Source organism: Charadrius vociferus, unplaced genomic scaffold (genome assembly GCF_000708025.1).
Source record: "Charadrius vociferus isolate BGI_N301 unplaced genomic scaffold, ASM70802v2 scaffold1490, whole genome shotgun sequence".
Taxonomy (NCBI): domain Eukaryota; kingdom Metazoa; phylum Chordata; class Aves; order Charadriiformes; family Charadriidae; genus Charadrius; species Charadrius vociferus.
Window position 1 is genome coordinate 62,239 of NW_009646538.1, and position 14,325 is coordinate 76,563.

The 14,325-nt window shown below is 53.5% G+C and overlaps 1 protein-coding gene across 1 annotated transcript; it reads left to right on the forward strand.

Annotated features, from left to right (window-relative positions):
- Positions 1–9: 9 nt before the first annotated feature.
- RGP1 (RGP1 retrograde golgi transport homolog (S. cerevisiae)) lies at positions 10–9,547 on the forward strand. The gene is made up of 8 exons (XM_009885600.1): positions 10–129; positions 2,867–3,003; positions 3,386–3,469; positions 7,222–7,371; positions 7,451–7,597; positions 8,009–8,136; positions 8,395–8,572; positions 9,243–9,547. Exons 1-8 carry the CDS (start codon positions 14–16, stop codon positions 9,464–9,466), a joined length of 1,164 nt encoding a protein of 387 aa, XP_009883902.1. The 5' UTR covers positions 10–13; the 3' UTR covers positions 9,467–9,547.
- Positions 9,548–14,325: the final 4,778 nt, after the last annotated feature.

The window sequence follows — 14,325 nt, forward strand, 5'->3', positions numbered from 1 at the left end:
GGCTGTCCAAGCCATGATCGAGGTGTTGGCCAAGCTGGGCCGTGGGCCCGTCTTCCTGGCCGGGGAGGTGTTGGAGTGCGTGATCACTTTCACCAACCCCTTATCGGCCGCCTCTACCTCGGCCAGCAGGTACCACAGCCTGTGGGCCCTTCTGTGCATGAAGTCTCGAAGCGGCAGAGCTGTTTGGGTCCTCTCCAGAGGGAATGGCCCTTCCTCCTGAGCTGCCCGATGTAGTCATGGCTGGGTTGTGGGGCAATGGTGCCAGCTCAGCCACTGGTGACTTCCCTACCTGAGGTACTCCCTTAAGGGTGCTTTGCGCAATGGCTATTTCAGGGCTGAAACTGAGGTAATTATTCTGGTTTTCCGCCCCCAAGAAAGAGATGAGGAAAAAGGTATGCAGTTAGAGATGCTCTTAACTGCCCCTCAGGTGAGCCCTTAGCGACAGGGTTACTGGCAGAAAATGAAGCCAAACTGGCTGTTAAAGCGGGATATCTAGTTACACCAGGGTGACAGTCTCACAGGGCAACATCCAGACGTCATTATTTCCTACGTTCATGGAAGAAGCTCTCTCTGTCCAGCAGTGTGATCCCTGCCTGCAGGGCTGGCAGGCAAAGGGGCGAGCACTGCCTAGAGTCAGAAAGAGGCAACCTTCTCTGGCAGCATTTTCTGTGGCCCAGCCTTTGAGCACTGCATCTCCCCTTATCATTACTGTGCCCAAGATAGGTGTTGAGGAAACGTGAGAAGATGGAAGCTTCCTATGTTGGCTCACAGGGGGTGATTCCACATCATATGTAGTCACCCAAAGCTTCCATGTCCGCTGAGTGAGTGGCCTTGTATGATTCTCCAAGGGGTGGAGAGTGCTTTCTCATCTTGAGCCCTTCCTGGGAAGTGTCCATTTCCAGCCCTGTCAGGTTCAGCATCTTTTTATCTCCAGTGCACATTTCATATGTCGTCATTTTGGTGGACCCACTTCCAGTGCTTGCAGTGTCAGCAGCAGCAAAGTGGGCTCATATTACCGCTGTAGGGTTTTTTTGTTTATTGCCTTCCTTAGCTTTCCATCTTTTCTTCCTGGTTCCTCTTGCCTGCTAAATTCATCTTTCAAATTCAGCTGTGGCATAAGCATCTAGTTTTTCAGAGTTAGGTCTTGTGTGGTGACAGTGCCATTTTTCCCGGTTCCGAAACGTGTGGGACTGCAAGAGTAGCTGGTGGAGCAGTTTTGGAGGTTCACAGCACAGTTACAGGAGCTTTGTTTGGGAACTTCGGGTGTGTTGTGGTCTTCAGACAACCACCGCTTGGAAAAAGAAAAGTTTTTAAAATAAAAAAGCAGGTGACCAAACTGACAAGACCTGACTAAGTCATGCAAGTGGCAACACCAAATAGATTGGCATTTTGGAAACTGAAGCTGTGGGTTGCGTAAAGGCAGGAGCCAGATCAAAGAGCAGTCACTGCAACAGGCAGATAGACCTGTTGGGGACTAGAAGCTTTCAGGGCTAGCAAGAGCTGTGGCACAGGTGGAGGAACTGAGAGGCATGCATTTCAAGCACAGGGACAGAACTGACAGACAGTAAGTAAACGGCAGAAAGTGAATTTTGCTTGTGGGTACAAGGCACAAGAAACAAAGCTCTTCTGCCTCAAGGCTGCGTGGAATGCAGCCCCTGTGGACTACAGGAGTTTTAGGGGGAGGTGAGAGAGGAGGGAAGCGACCTCAGCACCAGTGCAGCGTCTGTCTGCACCCTGCCAGCTGGACAAGCCAGGTCTGCTGGTAGGAAGGCACATGCAAATTTTGTTTGGGCATCCAGTTAAAAAAACCAGAAGACAATCCAGTGGCATATTGTTGGGCAATACTGAAAATAAATGGGGTGGGAAAAAAAAAGGTTAAAAATACAGTATTTGAAGGTACTGTAATTGTGCTAAGCTTATATAAAATTAGTAAATTGTCTCTTAAGCAAGAGCATTTCTCTGTTTCCATATAGCAGATACCTTACGACAGAAAACCTTAGGGCAGCCCTTATGGAAAAGCCTTGCTGGTACTTTTGAAGATGCAGAATTGCAACTGTGGGGTTAGAGGTAACTAGGTAGAGTAAGCAACACATGTTTGGGTGAAGGCAGCTAGCCACATACAAAGATCACATAGCGCATTATTAGTCAGCTGAAACAAATGCAGTACGCCTTTTTCTCTGGTTCGCCTGGAAGTTTAACTGCTCTGATGTGTCACATTGAGAGATAATCGTGTGCCACAAAAAATCCCTGTGCCACCTAAAACTGTGGTGTCAGCGCTTACTAATCGGATCATGATGTTAGAAAACACCAGAGGAACCATACAGTGGCTAAATTAATGAGACTGGTATTGAAATAAAAATAGGTGAGTGTTTTGGAATCTGAAAGGTGTCAGTAATGCTGTGGGGAATCCCCCATGGAATGGCTGAGGTCATTGCAGAGTCCAAACCGTGAGACTATTTTTCATGCTGGATGTAATCAATTCTTGTGGCTGTAGAGAGATGGGGCAAAATGACATGTTTGCCTGCATCATGAGGACAAAATAGGTCCTTATGAAGGACCCAGAAGCGTCCTTCTCTGCTCTAAGACAACCAGAAGTTGATGTTATTGAGGGGGACAGTGCTGTGGGGAGGGAGCACATCTGTACCCTGCCTGCCCCAAAGAATGTCGAGCTCAGGGTAGCCAGGTGCTGTGGGCAGAGGCAGCTGAACCCAAGCCGCAGGTATTTGTTGCTTTTGAGTCTGCCCACTTCCCTGATGGTCGCGTTATCACTGGAGGTGCCTCACAGTGCTGCTCTGCATGTCACTTCATGCTTGCTGTAATCCAGGTTTAAAGCGTAGACATGACTGTTGCTTTTCTTTGCTCTCAGTGAGATGCTGGCGTGGGCCAGTGCCCAGATCCACTGCCAATTTCACACCAGCGAGAACCGAGTAGCACTCCCTCCCTCTGATGGCAGCAAGCATGATGTGCAGGCAGAGAACGAGACAGTCTTCGTCCCCAACAGAGGTAAGTGTAACCCTGGGTAGGGGCGGTGAGAGCACAGCAAGCTGGAGTCAAGCAGACTATAACGTGTCTTGAGGCCGCCACACATAGAAGCGAGCGGAACATCCGTGTTGCTTTCGTTGTGTGATTCCCTGCTCATGGCAGCTGCAGAACCTTGTTAATACTGAGACTGAAGTGGTGCTAGCTTGGAGCAAAACTTGAGGGTTGTCTGTCCAGCTGTTCTGGGAATGTGTTGTGATCTGAGCATTGGGCATGAGATATTTCCTCCTCGAACCCTTCTCCTCTCCATCCCTCCCTCTGAAGATAAGGCCCGGGCATGGTGAGTGCCCTCTCGGCCTGGGCCCTGAGGCTGGGCAGCATTCACGTGGTTCTTCTTCTCTTCCAGGAGAGCGGGGTCAGTGTATCCTGTCCACTCCACCAAAGATTCTCTTCTGTGACTTGCGACTGGATCCCGGGGAGTCAAAGTCCTGTGAGTCCTGTCTTCTCTTCCCCATCTCAGAGAGCTCGCCTCTGGGTAGCCCTGCTCTCCAAGCTGGCTTTGCAGACCTGAGTGCTGTAAGTGGGAGACCCTGGTGCTCGCAGAAGGCGAGGTGCTTTGGTAGGAGCACAAGTACTAAGGAACTGCTACATCGTCCAGAGTCTGTTCTCCACTGTATGAGGGCTGCGTACTGCAACGTGTCCCTCAGTCCTGCCTCTGGCCCATGTCCTTTGCTGCAGGTTCGTTGTGTAGCTGCGAGGCGTAAAATGTTCTGAAATACCTGGCTGAGGTAATGGTTATACACACCTGCATTTCCTTGTCTTTATTTCTTCAGCCACACTGGAGTATTCTTGGAATTTAGGCTGGTGTCCTCCAAAGGTCCATGCTTCCTCTTCAGATTGTGGCTGTCCTGGAGATCAGGGAGTCTTCTGCCTGTTTAGTATTCCTCCTATAAAAGCGAGCACTTCTCATCTTCTCTGCTCAAAGCTCTCCACGTCTCCAGAGCCCTCAAACAGTGTCCTTCCAGTGGGTCCCCTTTAAGCTCTCTGTCACCACTACTTTCCCTTTTGCTATTTAGAGAATTTATCATCCTTTTCACAAGGATGTTTCGTTGTTCCAGGCATTGTACCTGAGTAGACAACTGTGAAAATACAAGTATGTGCTGTTGTCTCTCAGTTGGTGGCTGCATGACCCAGCCTGTCAGTTTGTGTCGGATCTCCTTTGCATTCCAGCAGCCTGCTGGTCCCGCAGCAGTGTCGCGTTAGGCATTGCAGGCTGCGTGTGGACAGCTTCCTCAGGTTGTCCTAAGGATCTGCTGGCAACGGTTGACGGAGATCTCTCAAGTCACAGAGCAAAGCGAGCAGAGAGGCAGCGCCTGTGGTGGAGGGGGCTGTCCTGGAGCACTGAACTCTGGGGAGGTGAGAGCAGAGCTGCAAGTGAGACCAAGGAGCCATGGGCTGTGACATGCTTGTTTCGAAGCTGGGATCTCCTGCCTTTCTAGGCTTGGAGGAGCCTGACTGGAGAGGAAAAGCAGACAGGGTGAAATGGACCTGGCTTGGCTTGGCTAGGTGATTAGAGGGGTGAGGCAGTGCTGTCTGGGGCTGTGTCTCCTAAACTGCAAAGGCCAAGCATGCTTAGTTGTTTACTTATTATTCTACAGCAGCATGCAGAGGAGAGGGGCTGGCCCTGCCACATTAGAGCCCAGGTCACCTGTTCTTTCTGAAAGTGGCCATGCCAGGGAGGAGGAGGGGGAGGAGGGGGCAGAAATCAGCTGGACTGAGTTTCACCTGCGTTCTCCTGTGCTCCTCGCTGCTGGCAGGTGTGGGGCTGGAGAGTCCGTTCCCCAGGAGCAGGGGGAAGTCCCTTTTCCTGGAGCATCTCAGGCAGGCTCGGCGGGCTCTGGGAGGTCAGATCAGTGACTACAGTTCAATCTCCAGGTGGCTGGGATGGATTCAGAGGATTTCCTTGTCCGCTGGCTTTGCAGGCAGAAGCTGTTCAGCCCCCAGCTAAGTTAGGGAAAGTCTGTCCTTCCCAGTGACACTGTAGTGTGTGTGTCTGTCCGCTCTGCCACTGGGTGACACTGGCATAAGCAGCCTGCATCTGCCTTTCATGTAGATGCAATCCATAGAAAGGTCACAAAGTCTTCCACACTTTGAGGTTCCTTGGCTGTATGTTACAGCCTTTTCCCTTGGTTGTGTGATGCACACATCCATTTCACATGTCACATGTGATGCTGCTGTGTGTGGCACTGGGCTTTTTTTCACTGAAACTCCCATATCACAGCCCCAGCTCTGCCAGGCTGCTCACAGTGATCCTGTCGGCCTGTGGTGCTGCTCCTCTTACGTGAGAATATAGCTGGCATGCTTGCGGATCATTCCTGGGGGCTCCTGCCAGCTCCGTGGAGGCAGAGTTAAAGCTGTGTGGGTGTGTATCTTAATTCTTCATTTCCTGTTTTTCAGAAGTTTTGAGTTTTGCTGCACAGTTTGGAAAGGCAAAAAAAAAAAAAAAACAACCCAAGAAATCTTAATTCTGTTTCAGCAAAGTAGTATGTTATTAAACTGTAGCCAGAGCTGGCACATATAGCTGAGGTTGTGTGAGGCTGTCTCTTGATAAAAGGCCTTGTTTTCAATTGCTGACCAGCTTATTCCACAGTATCTTCCCGTTGTTACGGTGCCTATATGTTGAAGTTGACTCACCTCCCATCCCTTTGACACACTGCCCAGACTGAGCTGTTTAAATTTGTCACCATAAAACATTTTCTCAAGCCCTCAAGTCATTTCTGTGGCTGTCTTTGCCTCCTCTCCAGTTTTGTAATACCTTTAAATATTTGGTAGATCACAGAGAGGGGAGGAAATGGAAGCAGCCTGGACACGGGCTGGGAGCCCAGCCAGAGGTGCAGCGGGTGGGTAAGGAAGGCATCTGTAGCACCAGGAATGTGCTTCCTTCTGGGATATGTGTGGAAGCTGGGACTTCCCGAGTCTTGGCATTACTGTGCCAGGGACGCCTATCCTCCTCAGATGGTGGTGGTCTCTGCTCAGATTATCCTCACTGGGCTTGAAGACTTTGTGAGCACTCTTGCTAAGCCTGGTACAGGGGGTTACAGCAGTTTGCTTCCTTCCTTGGAAATGTCTGATTTTCCTCCCTGTCAGGACATTTGTCTGCTTTATCTGCACCCTAGTCCAGTGGGACATCCTTGTGTTTTAAAGTGTGACAGCCTGTGTACGCTACGCAGTAGCACAGGCTTTTTTCTTCCCTTCCAGTACTGTTATTTTAAATCTAGAAGTTATATTTAAAATGTAACCCTAGCTTTTAATCTAAGCCTCAATGTTTAGAATGTGCCAGACGTGGGGAAGGATCTGTGGTTTCACAGCAGGATGCTGCCCTTCCTCTGGCAGGGTGTATCTGCGTCACGGTGGGCAAGCCAGAGAGGTGGAGACTTTTCCACAGTTCACTGTTTGCGCCTCTCTTATTATACAGCGTGCGGTTTGGGAAAGCTGCAGAAGTGTTCACGCTGTGTTGAGAAGCGTTGGGGTTTGTGTGGTGGCCAAGGGGCTTCGAGAGGGCTGAGTGTGGTGTAGAGCCAGGCCCTGGCATCTCAGAGGTCTCGGGCTCAGAGGCTTTGTGGTCTAAGTCATCGGTCTGTCAAGGGGAATACGCCACAGGTTGTTGGGAAGGTCTCTTAATTGTTTCTTGGCCATTTAGACATGGTGGTTCAGAGAAAAACACAGGAAGAAACTAATTTTTATTGCTGAGTTTAGGGTTTGTGTAAAGCGAATATCAAAACAGGCATGAGGTATTGATCAGCACCTCTCTGCCACATGGGGCAGAGCCCTGAGGAAACCACAGCGTGTGACTGTGCCATGAAAGCAGTGTCCGAAGGAAGTGCGCAGAGGCAAATTCAGGTTGAACTCGTGATGAGTAAGTTTAGCTCTCATGTGTTTGTGTTCCTGGATTTTACATCTTTCACATTCTTTTGAGGCAGAGTTTGTGTGTGTGGTTGTATGTGCTGGAAGCAAAGTCTGGATGATGGTGCATGTGATGTGAGGAGCAGTGCGCTCGTGCAGGGAAGCTGGAGATGTGCTTGGCCTGCTGTGGGAAAGAGGAGAGACAGCAGAAGGGACCAGGCACTGTCCCTAGCTCAGCCCTGCTGCGGGTCCTAACCCTCGGTTCAGGGAGCCTGTGAGCAACAGCTCCAGGAACTTCCTTTTGGCCTTGGAAAGCAATCTTTTTTGCACTCCCTGTAGATTCGTACTGTGAGACGCTGCCCATAGACGGCCCTCCCTCTTTCCGGGGACAGTCGGTAAAGTACGTGTACAAGCTGACCATCGGCTGCCAGCGTGTCAACTCCCCCATCAAGCTCCTGCGCGTACCCTTCCGTGTTCTTGTGCTGCACGGTAAGGCCACACGCTGCCCTCCCTGCAGACACAGACCTGGCTGCACCCTGCCCCACTGACGCTCCCACATTCTCCCCAGGGCTCAAGGATTACCAGTTCCCACAGGATGAGGCTGTTGCACCCTCAAACCCCTTCCTGGAGGAGGAGGAGAGCTTGAAGAAAGACTCACGCCTGGCGGACCTGGCGACAGAACTTCTTATGGTTGCCACCTCCCGACGCAGCCTGCGTAGGTCATATCCCTTGCTTGAACCTGCTGTGCTAACCTGTGTGTGAAACACAGCTCAGGGCTCGCTGCAAATATCTCTTGCTGGCAAACTGAAGCTCTGACTAGGGATGTGGAGCAGCTCCGTTAGGGCCCGCTTGGGTCAGTTTCGATGGGGTCCTCCTTGCCAGTCTGAGGCTTTTCCTAACTCAGCTAGAGAGACCCTCTCCCCAGCATATCGCAGCCAGCGTGTGGTTTGCTCTTGCTCATTGGAGGCATTTCCCAAAGGGAATGCCGCCTCCAGGGCCTGTCCTTCACACCCAAGCCTCAGGCATGGGGTAGTGTCTGTTGGGCTCTGTAATTAACCCAGAGCGCTGTATGGAGCAAAGCCTCATCCTGCTGCAACCCTTTCCCCCGCCTCTTCTTGCTCTGCAGACCTGTACAACATCAGCAATACTCGTGGGAAGGTGGGGACATTCTGCATCTTTAAGACCGTGTACAAGATAGGGGAGGATGTCATTGGGACCTTTAACTTCTCGGAAGGAGACATCCCGTGTCTGCAGGTCAGTGCTGGCTTTGGGGTCACTGTGGGGAGAGGAAGGGGTTTTGAGTGGGAGAGAGGGAGAAGGGATTGGGATGGCACTGGGCTGCTGTGGGGTTTCTAGTGAGGGTTTCTAGTGGGACCCAGCTGAAGTCCCCCTGGGGTGTGAGGTGGGGAAGGGGCTCCAGTTCTGAGTTTGTTTGGGAACTGGAGGTCCTGAGGCTTTGGGCCAGGACTGTGTGAGTGTGTGAGAGCGAGCACCCTGACAATTGCCCTGCAGTTCTCGGTGAGCCTGCAGACGGAGGAGAGCATCCAGGAGGAGTTCCAGCGCCGTCGAGGGCAGCTTGGCTCCTTCAGCACGCACGCCCGCCATCAGGAAGCCTGCCTGCACACAGCCCAGAGCAGCTTCAGCCTGCCCATCCCGCTCAGCTCTACCCCAGGATTCACCACCAACATCGGTTAGTGGCCACCAGGGAAGGGACCCACCCCTGCTTGTCTCCGCAGTCCTTTTGCAATGTCCCCAGCCCTGCCTTTACTATCTCACTGGCAGGCTGTGTCGTGTGGGAGGGAGCTGTCATGCATGAGTGGGCTTGTTTGCTTGTCCCCTTGCCAGGACAGCCAGAGCTGAGACGGCTGCTGTCCCCATCCCTTGTGGTGGTGGGTGCTTACCCCCCTCTTGCCCACAGTGTCCCTGAAGTGGAGGCTGCACTTTGAATTTGTGACCTCCGGAGAGTCGTCGGGGACTTGCTTGGTTCGTGGGAGCCAGGCGGCGCCGTCGAGGGCAGCTTGGCTCCTTCAGCACGCACGCCCGCCATCAGGAAGCCTGCCTGCACACAGCCCAGAGCAGCTTCAGCCTGCCCATCCCGCTCAGCTCTACCCCAGGATTCACCACCAACATCGGTTAGTGGCCACCAGGGAAGGGACCCACCCCTGCTTGTCTCCGCAGTCCTTTTGCAATGTCCCCAGCCCTGCCTTTACTATCTCACTGGCAGGCTGTGTCGTGTGGGAGGGAGCTGTCATGCATGAGTGGGCTTGTTTGCTTGTCCCCTTGCCAGGACAGCCAGAGCTGAGACGGCTGCTGTCCCCATCCCTTGTGGTGGTGGCTGCTTACCCCCCTCTTGCCCACAGTGTCCCTGAAGTGGAGGCTGCACTTTGAATTTGTGACCTCCGGAGAGTCGTCGGGGACTTGCTTGGTTCGTGGGAGCCAGTCGGAGGCCATCACCTGCACTGGGGTGGAGCAGATTGAAGTGGACACTTTCAGCTGGGACTTGCCCATCAAAGTCCTTCCCACCAACCCCATCCTGGCTTCCTACGTATCTCAGTTCTCCAGCACCAACTCCATCACCATCTGAAGTGGGGAGAGCTGGTAGGGAACCTGCGGTGCTGCAGTGGGAATGGCGGGCAGGACTCTCACTGGCGTGCTGCAGGGCACACACCCCAATGTCCCCTTGGATTCATCTGCGACGCCCAGATGGGCACTGGGCAAGTCTATCCCGCCTGCAGGTGGAAGAGCACCGCACTTCTTGCGGTGTCTTGTGCTGCAGCCCTCAGCTGGGAGCTGGACCCTTCCTGCCCGGGTAAAGGTGCAAGTCCCAGCACTCAGTGAAAATAAATCTGCCTCCCAGGGAAAGGCCCGACGTGCCTTTACCCCACGAGGGGCTTCCAAGAAGGGAAGGCCCAGCCTAGGGAAGGGAGGGGGGAGCTCTTCAATGAAGCCCCGTACCAGCCTTGGGTGAAGGCTGTTCCCCTGCAGAGAGACCCCACAAGCAGAGGAAGTCTGGCACCCAGGTGAGGCACGCTGGCCGCCTGGGCTGGGTGGGAACCTCTTCTCCTGCCCTCGCACGCGTTCTGCCTCTTGTGTGTGTCTCATGCGCACAGCCCAGTGCCCCCACTATCATCAGCCGGAGGAGGAGGGTCCTGTCAGGCTGGCCCTGTGCTGCTGGGACGTGCTGGTGTCCTGGATGCAGCCACATGCTGTGGCAGCGTGATAGTGATGATCCAAAACTGAGAAGCGCTGAGCGCCTGGGCTGTTCCCTGCCCTGCACTCTTGGGTGCGAAGGCATCCTGCTGGTCTCAGGATCCTTGGGAAGCTGGAGTGGATGCGTGCTATACGTTCAGGAGCTGGGGTGGAGGTCTCCCTGCTCAACAGCCAGCTCACAGTTTCTACCAAACTTTTCAAAGAGTTCTCTTTTTATGAAAATCTAATAAACATCTAAATGTGCAAGACAGCCTTCCCAAGAGCCTTATTCTTACACCATTCCCAGTGGTGGACGCCAGCCCACCCCGAACGACAATCACAGGCTGGAGAGCTCCTCTTTGTTTAATATCTTTATTGCAAGAACAGAAACATCTACACAAGGCTCTGCGCAACACGGGCATGGCACCGGCTGGGGTAGGCTGCCAGGGCGGCCGGCTCCACCCTGGCACGCGTGGATTGCTTCAGCTCCCTGAACCCTAGCAGGGCACCCAGCTCCCCTGCAGCTGGCATGGGGGCTTCCCCTGGGGACATCTTCCAGTGGTTCCCCCTGCTGCTGCTCTGCCACCCACCTCGGGGCTGGCTCCATTGCAGTGTTGCCCAGGGCTGGCCTGCAGTGCCGGGATCCCCCTCCGGCCCTGGGAGCTGCAGGAGCAGGGGCATTAGTGGTTCCAGAGATGGGTTGTTGCCCCTCACGCTCCGGGGTAGAGAAAGGGGTTGGCTGGGATGCGTGGGTCCCGCACGAAAGGCCATGGTTGCTCCCCAGCGAGCTCCCGGTGCAGGGGAACACAGGGGTTTCAGAGGGAGGAGGGAGCTGCTTAGCTTGAGGCTGGATGGGGGAGTACAAGACTGCCGCGATGGGGGCTAATTTGGTCCCGTACCCCTTTCTTTACTAGCTGGATGTTTCCTGCCCACCTGTGAAGAGATCCCATAGGATCTGCCTTCCTGTGGTGCACAGGGCATCTCCTGGGGAGGGGTCCCCATTTAGGTTCAGGAAGCTGAAGGAGGAAGCAAAGCCGTACCGTGGCAGCGCTAGGGTGTGAACGTTAACTCGGTACCATAGTGTGCATAGTGGTTTCCCTGGAAGGTGGCAGCAGTGACGTCTCTACGGGACGGGGCAGGTCTGGAGCATGCGGGAGGTGTGCTCTGGAGGAGGGAGGATGATGCTGGGGGAGCCTGAATGGGCCGTATCCTGCTAGTTTGCAAGGGTTTATCCAGAAGAGCTGGCTTTGGGGGAATCTTCCCACTGGCAAGAGCAAACAAGAACCATACCCAAATGAACAGAGAGCAAAAAAAAATCACTTCTTATCTCCAGGTAAACCTCTGTGGCATCACACACCTTTTAGCAGTGTACAATATTTATTTGAAGCATTAGTGGAGTGTCACAAATGAGCATTAAAGCGTTACACATCAGTATCATAACTGGGATAACATTCTGAACATGAATAATAAAGGAATGGTCATTGAATTGATTTTAGCTGATTGGTGGTAATTTTTACAGAAGTGACTTTCAAAAGTCTATCTGCTAGTCAAAAGAATAAGAAGCAATATATGATATAAATATTCATAAATTTCAAGTGTGTCCTCCTCTGAAAAGTAAACATTTGTCATATTAAATTCCAAAGTCAGCATTAAGGCTTTTGGTCTTCTTTACAGAAGGTTATGGCAGGACAGCATCACCAGCAGCAGACCACCACCACCACCACCACCACACACACCCCCCAGCACCCTTCAGCCCCTCACTCACGTCTCGCAGCAGCCCACGCCGATGGGGTGCAGGCAGGTGCAGAGCAGGCAGTTGGTGCTCAGCCACGACTCCCCGAGGGAGAACTGCTTCCCCTCGTACTCGCAAGGAGCTGCAAAAGAAACACCGGCCATGAGCATACGTGGGCTGGTGCCAGGGCATGTGGGAACCTCCTTGGCACCCCTCTGCCATCAAAGAGGGGATAGAGGTGACGTTGTGACGTCCCACCCGCCCCATGGTACAGAAGATACTTGGTGGCCTCTCCGCCACCCTACAGGTATGGGATGCTCAGGAATGTGCCAAGGGCAGATGCTCCCATCCATCCTCTCCAGGCTGTGCCCTGCAGCTCTCCCTACTGCCCCAGGGGGGCTCTTGCTTCCCTGAAGAGTGCATATCCATCATCCCTTGGGGTTTGCGCATCTCTGCAGCCCTGGGAGGAGGCAGCAGAGGAAAGATGGGCAGCCCTCCTCCCTTTGCTGCTAGTCCTGCATGCTCGGCCCCAGCCGGGCTTCTGCCAGGAGCTCTTCATGGCCCAGTGAGCTGTTTCTCAGCCAGAGCCCTGGGGAGCTGTTCTGTGGTTTATAGACTGCTCCTTCCACTCATCACTGGCCCACGATCGCACTCCTGAGCTCAGCGCAGTCCCTTCCACGCTTCGCAGGCACGCAGGGCAGAGCCCCGCCACCCCGGGCAAAGCTGTGACCTCCTCTTCCCATCGACGTCTTCCCAGTTCACCTCCCCACTTACCTTTAGCCTGGAAGTAGCATTTGGCCTGGGATCCCGGCAGCTGGAAGAGGAGGGAGAGCAGCAGGCAGAGCCTCCCCCAAGCGCACCCCATCTTCTGTGCTCGCATGGCCATGGCTGATATTGAGCTGGGCTTCTTCACCGAGGTTGTCTTGCTTCTCTATTGCCTTTGCTCCTTTCCCTTCTCTTTCTCTCTCTCTCTCTCTCTCTCTCTCTGCCTTTTTAATGCTCTTCCCCTGATCCCGACAAGAGATATTTATAAAGTTCAGCTTTACGACCCTGGCCACCAGCTGTGCCCCACTGGAAAAGTTGTAAAACTCATTTCCTGATTTGAAAGGCATGAAAACAAGAGGTAGGATCAAGATTTTTAACAAGCTGTGAAAAGCTGATTCATGCCCTCCAGAAATGTCTCCAGTTGGAAGCCCCTGTGGGTGCAAGGCTCCGCAGCGAGGGGAGATCCACAGGACCCCAGCGGGGTTGCCCTCGGCAGAGGGGTGAGCACGCAAGTGGCGAGTGTGGAACACCCTGGCCCATGACCAGGAGAGCTCCAGCCTTCCCTGTGGTCACACTGAGCCATCTCTGGTCCTTCACAGCAGCCGAAGATTTGGGAGCATCCCATCTCACAGGAACTGGAGCAGCACAGGCATCCTGTTAACAACCAGTGTGGGATGCAGTGGCACTATCCTCAGTGGGGATGGAGATGCTCGCATCCAGCTCCCAGGTACCACAGCAGGGCAGTTTCACTCCAGCCTGGGCTGCAGCCACGCCACGCTTGTGGCCACTCACAGGCTGAGGGTGACAGTGTGGGTTTTTGTGGCCAAAAGCAGAAAATATAGCCACTGCCAATGATGCGGAGCAGGTGAGGAAGGCTCTGCACAAGGCACAACCCAGGGGTCATCTGAGCAGTGCCTATGAAAGCAGGGCTGTGCCAGCGTACGGGCAGTACGCACAAAACACCGTGCTTGAGTATCCCCTTTCAGAAGCTGGAGACCGGCCCCAGCAGAAATAGGGAACAGGAGGGATGAAATCAGGAGCCGAATGTGCATTTGGGCAACAAGTGACCTGAGAGGAAACGCAGGGCTTGCCTGGAAGCGAGAAGCTGTGGGAAGATGCCATGCCCTCCAGAGTGACCTGGACAGGCTTGAGAAGTGGGCCTGTGAGAACCTCATGAAGTTCAACAAGTCCAAGTGCAAGGTCCTACATGTGGGCCAGGGCAATCACAAGCACAAACACAGGCTCAGCGGAGAATGGGTTGAGAGTAGCTCTGAGGAGAAGGACTCAGGGGTGTTGGTTGATGAGAAGCTCAACATGAGCCGGCAATGTGTGCTTGGAGCCCAGAAGGCCAACTGTATCCTGGGCTGCATCAAAGGAAGCTTGGCCAGCAGGTCGAGGGAGATAATTCTGCCCTTCTACTCCACTCTCGTGAGACCCCACCAGGAATATTGCATCCAGCTCTGCAGCCTCCAACATAAGATGGACATGGACCTTGGAGCGGGTCTAGAGGAAGGCCGTGAAGATGCTCCGAGGGCTGGAGCAACTCTCCTGTGAAGGTAGGGTGAGAGAGTTGGGGTTGTTCAGCCTGGAGAAGAGAAGGGTCCAGGGAGACCTTACAGCAGCTTTCTGAAGGGGGCTTACAGGAAGGCTGGAGAGGGACTTTTTACTGAGGCATGTAGTGATAGGATGAGGGGCAATGGCTTCAAACTGGAAGAGGGGAGATTTAGAATAGATATTAGAAAAAAAAATTTCACTAT

Coding starts and splice junctions, on each gene's coding strand:
- RGP1 (XM_009885600.1), top strand. CDS start 14: ATGATCGAGGTGTTGGCCAAGCTGGGCCGTGGGCCCGTCTTCCTGGCC. Junction 8,137..8,394: donor GAGACATCCCGTGTCTGCAG/GTCAGTGCTGGC, acceptor ATTGCCCTGCAG/TTCTCGGTGAGCCTGCAGAC. Junction 8,573..9,242: donor AGGATTCACCACCAACATCG/GTTAGTGGCCAC, acceptor TCTTGCCCACAG/TGTCCCTGAAGTGGAGGCTG.